Source organism: Centruroides vittatus, unplaced genomic scaffold (assembly GCF_030686945.1).
Source record: "Centruroides vittatus isolate TY-2023 unplaced genomic scaffold, ASM3068694v2 contig_958, whole genome shotgun sequence".
Classification (NCBI taxonomy): Eukaryota; Metazoa; Arthropoda; class Arachnida; order Scorpiones; family Buthidae; genus Centruroides; species Centruroides vittatus.
Window position 1 is genome coordinate 1,743,871 of NW_027122637.1, and position 9,345 is coordinate 1,753,215.

Below are 9,345 nucleotides of genomic sequence, written 5' to 3' on the forward strand. Positions count from 1 at the left end.
TTATAATAGTACTGTTAAAGCATGTTACTCCAGTTTAACAATTACTTATGTTAAAAGTTTTGATTAAAGTTTATTTTTAGACTGACAGTTTATTTTTCTTAAACCTTGTGGTCCCTGCTAACAACAATGAAATCAAAGTGGTCCCTGGTCAAAAAAAGGTTGGGAACCACTGCTCTAGCAGAATATTTATATAACTGTAAAATGATTAATTTTACAATTTTATATATTTATTTACAGTATTATCTATGTTGCAAACCCCTTGCTACTGGAATCATATGAATGTATAGTTACAACTTGAAAAATTTTTATTATATTTTTTCCTAACAAAGACTATTAACAGTGAACAGATGAACAAACTGTAATAAATGAAATTATTCTAGAGAATTTCAGTTTTATATTTTGTAAGATTTTTATTCAAAATAATTTCTATATAGGACAGTTTAATATTCTATTTATCTTCTGTTACGACGACCAATTGTAACAAGGTAAGCATGAATACAGAGCACGTAGCACTCAGTCAACATATCCTCACACGTTTTTCATAATCCACTCCATCTTTTCTTGTTTCTTTCATCATCATCATAATTCTCATTATTTTCTCAGCAAATTGCAGGTCCTATTCACACAAGAAAGAACACCAATCACAGACAGAGCAACATTGTTATAAGTTTCAAAGAAATATATTTAATGGAGTGCGATTCAATCAGAATGTACTTAATAAAGAGCGATATAATCTAAAGTCGTAGTTACTTTCATTTACTTGTATTATATATTTTACTCCCCATGCTAAGAGAAAATAGAAAAACTGGAATTGAATACTTTCAAATTTAAAACATCAGAAAAATTAATTATCCATTGAAATAATCTAGTTATTTCCGTAAATTACTATATATTATTTATTACAGTAAAATTATTTTACAAACCTAATTCAAACCACGATTCTTCAGCATCTAATATTCGACATAAATTCAATCTTTCTTTGCCAGGAATATCGTAAATGTATTTTTCCAGTGGTTTAGCCTTTGCCATTTTTGTTAACGGGACACAGGAAGCAAACACGCAATTAAGTGAAAATTTGCGTTTTCGTTTACGGTGATTTATGAATTATGATTTCACGCGATTGCGCAACATGTTTTACATGATTAAACTTCCTTTCATTCATCGACGGCCAAAAACTCCTTTTGCATAACATTAATTATTTAATTTATATAATAATGGTCATCTGTCAACAAGCCAAACTGATTAAGCCAAATTTAAAATCGCAAACACGAAAACTTTGCTATCGTTACACCCCCTATCGGAAGATTTCTCTTCCAATCAGTATTGCCAGAGTTTGAATTGCCAAATTTTTGATTTCTTTCGTCTTCTACAGGTGTTTGATATGGAGATTTTAGCTCATAAAGGCTCTTTCTCCGACTAGACGTGTGAATATGATCGCGACGCGACCGAAGAGCCAGCTGTATATCGAACGGCCTAAACGCGCGCGGGAAATAATGCCTTCCGGGAGGACTTTTTATGGGGAACTGGCCTCCTAGTCAGTCGTTTCGGGTAGGAGAAAACCCGGAAAACTCCTAGCAGCTAGCCTGTCTGAGTCGCGGCGCGAACCCACGACCGAACTTCCCAGCGTTCAGGGTCTGGTCACTACCGATGAGCGGCAACGGAGACCACTCGGCCACAAATTCTTGATTGACGGTTTTGAAATTCTTTATATGATTCCATTTTTCTTCATTTTTACATATTTTAGAAAAAGTCACTACGTCACGCGTTTTTTTCTTCTTAATTTTTTTTCCTTTAAAGTTGAATAAAACGTTTTATTTTAATTTAAAAACTGGATTATAACTTATCTGAATGCGTTCTAGAAATAAAGATTTATTTTTAACAAATACCGGAAAGGAATTTATTTGTACTGTTTCTGTTAAATTTCAATGGTCTCAAATAAAAAGTTGACGGCAAGTTGAAATGGCGTGGATAAACTGTAAATCTAAGTTATTGTCTGTTTGGTTCAGTTATGGCAACGCTACACTTAGGCGATCTGCCTGGGGGGATGCCTTCCAGGAGGAAAACTGGCCTCTATTTAGGCATTAGCGCGTGGAGAAAACCCGGAAAACTCCACGTGGCCAGCCCGTCTGAGCGAGGTGCAAACTCACGACCGAACTCCCAGCAGCGCCCGCTCAAGCATTTATGTCGCCCCGGACAAAAAGACAAATTGCCGCCCCTTAAATTTATTTACAGAGAAACATGTAATATGAAATTAAGAATCAAGTAGTACAAAACGGTAAAAGTTAAAATATACCTTTACCTAGTTACAAATTGTTAACTAGATGCATTTTAAATATTACAAAAATGTATTATTGTACAATCAAACAAAAAACTTATATCCTATAAAAATTAAACAAAAGTACATCAACTATACTAAAATCAAAAGAATTTTTTTCTTACTTTTAATTCTGCAAACTTTTTTATTAACTCTTTTAAGTTTACTTGATCGGCAGTTTCATGCGCAATCGCCAAAATGGCCAAACTATTAAGGTGATTTTGCGTGGTAGTGGAACGTAAAAGTTTTTAATTAATTTTTATTTAGAGAAACTCCTTTCCCCCACTAGCTACAGTTATTGGTATGATCGGCAGGTTTCTTAAGGTGACACTAAGGTTTGGGACAAAATTTAACATTGTTGCTTATGCTTTCCTTTTTGCTCAAAAACCCTCTTTTATGGTTGTTTTCTTCAGAATTAAAGAATGCAAATATTTTCTTAGCTTTTAGGCAAAAATAATAAATGCGAAATGTAAATTGCATGGTAATTTTAGCCACAGAAAAAATCGACAAATATAAATTTCGATTAATTATTTAATTTATAAATATTTTGTCACGTTCACAACCAAAATGCCGCTTTTAGATTTGCCGTCCGGGTTGTCCGCCCCCAGAGCGGGCCCTGCTACAAGTGTTTAGGGTGCAAAGACCTCTTGGCCACTGATGGGCCTTTCTCTGTGACAAATCCAGGAGAGTGATGATTTAAGAGTTAATATAAGTAATGGTTTATTAATGATTATATACAGAGGAACTAGACTTATTAGAATTGAATAATAGTAAATTTTCACCGTATATATTTGAAGAAATGCGTTAAAGATTTTTGTCTCAAGATGACATTTCATTGTTTGAATGTTCTCAACTTTCTTAATGTACTGTAAATTAAGAAAAAAACATGATTTGCTTACATTTTAGGAGCTTTTTTAAGGATGTTTTTAGGACATTAAACATTTTTTCAGATTTAAAAAGATATATTTATCACAGGAACTACATAACATTATCGTAAGAGATATTCACTAATCAATTATTTTTCAAAAACATCTTATTTATATTAATTAAATCATTATTATTATTTATTAATTATTATGAAGATTTCTACTGTGTGAGATTTGAAATATAATATTAAATGTTTTAATAAATAATGATTACTTGCTTAAAGACTACAGAAAATTATTTTCTTCTTCTAGTTGATATTTTCCTTTAGCAGGAACAGCAGCCATACAAGATTACTTGAATATATCCAATAAGAAAACTTCAACTGAAATTTAGTGCATATTTTATAATTATTATTAATTTTATAAATTCATATTTTGATATAAATAATGCTATTTTCTGCATATACTGTCATTCAGTGTGAACATGTTGCATTTTCTGAAGTAACAGTTTTAGTGAAATTGGAAAATATATTATCAGGTTACTAATAGAGATTTCTCTTAAATATTTTATGTGGTTAGATGAAAACAAAAATCTAGTAAATAAACTGCTTTAATATTTAACACTTATTCTAAAATGTTTGCAGTATGCATCATAAAGTAGTTTTAATTAACCCTGTTTAAATTACGACATGAGATTCTGGAATTATTCTTACGATTACCGTATTTTACGGACTATAAGACGTACTTTTTTCTTCGAAAAATTGCCTCCAAAATTCAGGTGCGTCTTATAGTCCGTAGCATCTTATAGTCCTTAAAATACGGTAGTTATAACGTGGGAAAAAATCATAAGACATTTTTCTCCACATCGGTATTTCCGCCTTCCGTCCGTATCCCACGGGATCGGTAAACCGAAGACATCCGCTATAATTCCTTTCCCATATCGACTATTATTTCAAAAATCAACAAATCGTGTAGGGAGGAAACTTTTTGTATGTAAACTTCGAGACGACGAGCTTCCCTCTCTACGTTACTTGAGAAAGTTCCTTGGATACATAACAACTAACTGTTAATGTGTGTGAACATCATCACTTAAACAATTACACGGTAATGAGAGTCGAATAACAAAGAGGGGGAAATAAACCTTCCGCCCAGTTTGTCAAATTCCCATGGCTCTAGTCGGCCCATTGACGATACATCTGGAATGACATCGCAGCAGTGACATAAGGTCATCTGATCAAATTCCCACACCCGATAGGAATAGGCGTATAACGGTTTGCACCCAAGGCCCGGGGCGGACATTCCCCTCAAGGAGCGTGGACCAAAGCTCTGTCCGCTAGCCCTCGTCTCCCGTCTCTCCACCGAAGTCTGTCTTCAGCAAGGATACTATTCCTAGCCATCTCGCTGCCTCTGGTCACTATAGAAAAGACAACTGACCGTCTAAGCAACATGAGGTATTTTGTTCAACCATTTGTAAACTCTCTCTCTCTCTCTTCTCTCTCTCTCTCTCTCTCTCTCTCTCTCTCTCTCTCTCTCTCTCTCGGTCTTTTAGAGGCGTGTTTAGTTAGTTATCGAACTAAATATATTTTATCCCTTTGATATACTGTATTATTGATCACTATATCCCTATGTAGTATTATTTTATTAGTTCATATATAAGCATCGATTCATTTATAATATTAAACTTGTTGGTTTTATGTACTGGTACTTGGTTTCGAATCGAATTCTTTTGAGGGCGGATTACCCTATCTGCATATCCACGACTCTCCCCGCACGTACAAGCCTTCCTATTAGCACGAATCGCTAAAAATAGACCTTTATAACCGCGAGTTAAGATACGAATAACTATCTTAACTGGTGTCAAGAGCTGACGTCGAAGGAATCATACAATTACGACGACAAATGAAATATATAGCCATCCAGTGACAAGATGCTCTCCTTGTCACTGGACCTCACAGGCCCGACGCGGGAAAAAGGGTTAACAATAGCAATCTGTAACCCCCGATTATCACAACATGAAAACATGGTTCTCAGATCAGTTTTAGTCTATAGACTGTTTGTGGTAAAGTTTTAGGTTTCTAACAGGTTTTATAACAACATTAAACAGACTTGTTAAACAGAATAAATGTTATAATATGTTTGTGAACTGAAAACATACTTTAAAATTTTAAATGAAATACAGTAATTGAAATTAAAAATTTCAGTCATTTAAATTAATCTATATATCTATATATATAATCGAGACGAGTTGATAATAATAATAATAATAATAATAATAATAAGAAACACAAATTAGTAGACATCCACGAGCCATACTACAAATACATTCCACAGACAGTATTGGAAAACAACACGCACAAAATGTACTACGACAGAGCCATAATCACAGATAAAACAATTTACCACAACAGACCAGACATCACACTCATTGACAAACACAATAAAATCACATACATTATAGACATATCCATTCCAAACACTCACAATGTACAAAACGCATGCACTGAAAAAATTAGCAAGTACACAGAACTCGCCCAGGAAATAAGGCATCTGTGGAGGATGGATAGGGTGCTTATTGTACCTGTTGTTCTCTCCTCTACAGGTGTCATACCACACACACTACACAAAAGCCTGGGCACATTACAATTGAATAGAAACATATACATCACACTACAGAAGGCCACTATATTGAATACATGTCGTATTGTGAGAAAATTCCTGAATACAGACACACACACTGATACACTTCTTTAATTTCTGTTTTGGTTACTATGCCTTGACTTTGGTCCGGCATAGTACACAGCCACCGGTGTTAACCGAGTATCTCTCACTTAACCCAACACAATAATAATAATAATAATCAGCGCAGAGCCCAAACGGGTAGGAGTTGAAAGTTGAAATTTGGTACACAGTTAGGGTACGTTACGAAAACGCACACTAAGAAGGGATTTTTCGAAATTCTTCTCCACGGAGGAGAGGGACAGAAATAAGGCTTAACACTTCCATCAACAATGGAAGTGTTACGTAACAATTGAAATGTTCGTTTTGTCAACAATAAAAGTGTTACATAACAATGGAATTGTCAACAATAAAAGTGTTGCGTAACAATGGAATTGTCAACAATGGAAGTATTGTATAACAATGCAATTGTTAAGAGAAAGCGACGTGCAAGACGCAGATGCAGTTTTTTTCGTTTTTGCGGGAAATCGAACATATTTTTAGACCCATCTAAAAATTCTCTAATTAGTTTGAAAACAGGGGATCCCAATTCTTGCATTCTGTGAAAACGGGTAAGGTTGACTATAATGTAATAATCTTAAATTAATCTTCACTATCGTTAATTTTGCCCGAGCAACGCCGGGTCCACCCGCTAGTATTTCATAATTATTGAAAGTAATTTAACATAGTGGAAATTGCATAGTCCAATGAATAATTATGTTGCTTAATAATATTTTATTATAAAATAAACAATAAATAAAGTTGAAGCTGCTATTTCTATTTATTGGTATTGAATACTGTTTAATAAATTTTTATAAAAATATTTATTTAATTCTCTATAAAAATAATTAAATTTAATTATAATGCATAAGAAAGTTCCTAAATAAAGTAAGTTGTTATCTCTTGCAAATACTTTTGAAAGTTTAGTTTACATAACATGTAAAGTTTGTGAGAATGGTTTTCTTTCTCTTCATATAATTTTAATTTATAAAAATGTTTAATCTGAGCTCTTGTTTGCAGTTTGTGGAATTTAAAAGTACATGCGAATATCGAAAACTAAATATATTCTTATTTTAACAAATATCTCCAAATTTCTTCTCTAATTTTGCATTTCAAAACTAAATAAATTTATCCTCGTACTTTATTATACGTACCATTGACATAGCTTTTTATTTTGAAATCTACTTAGTTAAAGCCTTTAATTGTGTGTCAAAGTAATCTCTAAACGAAAAGATACTCTATTTGAAATTACAAAAGAAATTCCGTGACTCGAACTCGAAGGAACGTGAAGTTTACAGCACGTAGATAGCATGAAATCTATACCGTAACCTTGAAACTGCGGATCCAAAATGGCAGCTCCATAGAGAACATTGGTGTCCTGACCTTATGTTTATAGACCTTGTTGCAACAAGCTTTTAGCTGCAGGAACCTATTGGCTGAGCCCTACCGTAGAGGAGCATTTTGTAACTTATGGTAGGCGATCGTGTTGTATGTTTGGAGTGCAATCTCTAGTTTGGGTCATGTTAAATTTCCATCAATTTAATGATTTTTCATAACTTACACTTCTCTTCATTTTAACTTTTTCTGTTGGTTGTCAGAAAAGCAAATTGCCGATTACCGTACAGACCTAGATTATTGTGTTGTATTGATTATTATATTGCGTTATTGTACCGATTGTTTTGTTTTATATTTAATAAATTTGTGTCTCTTTAGTAATAATGTCAAATTCTCAGTGCAAAATAGTGAAAATTTCAAATTAATTTACACTTGTTATGATACAGTAAATGAATTTTTTTTATCTGTTAAAATAACTTTAGAATTACGAACTTCCAGAAAAATTATTTTTTATCAATTTATCATTAATTCAATAAATGAAATTAGAATAAACTCGTATTTAAACCTTTTTATTTATGAAAAATATATTTTTAAATTAAAACATTTTACTTAATTTTTAACACCCGAGAATTATATTAAAGTTTTATAAACAAATAATACTTTTAAATTTATCAATGTATAATTTATACAATAATTTAGCAAATCGATTCGTATATTTATATTATTATTTTGAAAGAATTTTTCAAAATAAGCAAAATCTATTTGGCGTATATTTCGGTAATTGTACACATAAATGTGTTTAATTACAAGTTTACCGGCCGTAAAGCCTACGGTCGGTCTCAGCCAATGTGTTCCTTTCCTTCATACAATGGTTAATATGGAGTGTGCAGCTCATATAAGCTATTTACTCCGAGAGACGAGAATAGATCCGATTAGCCAGCCTTCGGATGGAATGGCCATACGCGAGCGGGGAAATAATGCCTTCCGGGATGTCTTTTAAGGGAAACTGGCCCCTATTTAGGCGTTACAGACGTGGAGCAAACCCGGAAAACTTCACGTGGCCAGCCCGTCCGAGCGAGGCGCGAACCCACGACCGAACTCTGTGTTCAGGAACGAAGACCGCTTGGGCACTGGTAGGCCCAATGTGTTCCTGCATGTTGCGTTTCTTTGTGCGGAGAGTGTAGCGGAAATGACGTCACGAACAGCTATCGCTACACGTCGCTGCATCATGGTTTAGAAACGCTTTCCGCTCGAGCGAAACATGGACGCCGTAATTTATCCTTTAATTCCAGTTACAGCCGAAAGTAGTGCTTTAGTTAAAGAACTACAATATTTAAATAAAGAGATATAAAGAATTGAGAGTTTATCTTTCCAAAAATGTGAACAAAGAGATAGGAGATATATAATTATATTTAAAATCTAGTATTTTCTTATTCTTTAGATAACTTTCAGAGCCATTTTATAAAATTTAATCCTTCTTAATCTTTCCATAATATTTTTATCAACATTCACTTCGACTTTTTTATTTTTACAGCATAATATCGTATTATACACACAAGCGTCCATTTTGCTTTACACGTAAAAGCTGCTTTATCTTTCGAGACATTCCAATTTTTAACGCTAACTAAGCGCTGATCTCAACGTTCGTTAAAAGTGATTCATTTTTTCAACATTGAAGTGGCGCTGTTGTCAACGCTGATTCAACACACTCAGCACCCAACAGATATGTTGACCGCTACTTTCCAATGAATTTTGGATAATTGGTGCAACATCCGTCTTGCTGAGAACGGAATTATGAGAAGCAAGCACTTCGTTCTCAAAGTTGGAACGTCATTGATGACGTCAAATTGTTGGTTTCAACACAACAATCGTGTTGAAAATTGGAATGTTCTGTTTGCTGTAGCGACCTCTTGCATCAAACGTTTAAAAACGATTCGCTACTTTGCAGCGCTGCATTTAGAAACGCGTTTCATAGTGTTTGCTGTAAAGCGCTTCTCGAGCGCTGCATAAAAAAACGCGGCCACACCTAAAAGTTTGTAAAATCTTGGCGCGATTTACGGTAGGGCCGACAATTCTGGTGGCACGTGATCTTGGTCTATGAACGTAACTGAGCGA

At 33.9% G+C, this 9,345-nt stretch overlaps 1 protein-coding gene across 1 annotated transcript in view; it reads right to left on the reverse strand.

Annotated features, from left to right (window-relative positions):
* The window catches only part of LOC136985317 (uncharacterized), a 53,361-nt gene extending 52,070 nt beyond the window's left edge, over window positions 1-1,291 (reverse strand). The window contains exon 1 of the mRNA XM_067282574.1: window positions 924-1,291. Coding sequence (XP_067138675.1) covers window positions 924-1,029 — 106 coding nt within the window. The 5' untranslated portion in view covers window positions 1,030-1,291. The remainder of the gene's footprint in view (window positions 1-923) is intronic.
* Window positions 1,292-9,345: the final 8,054 nt, after the last annotated feature.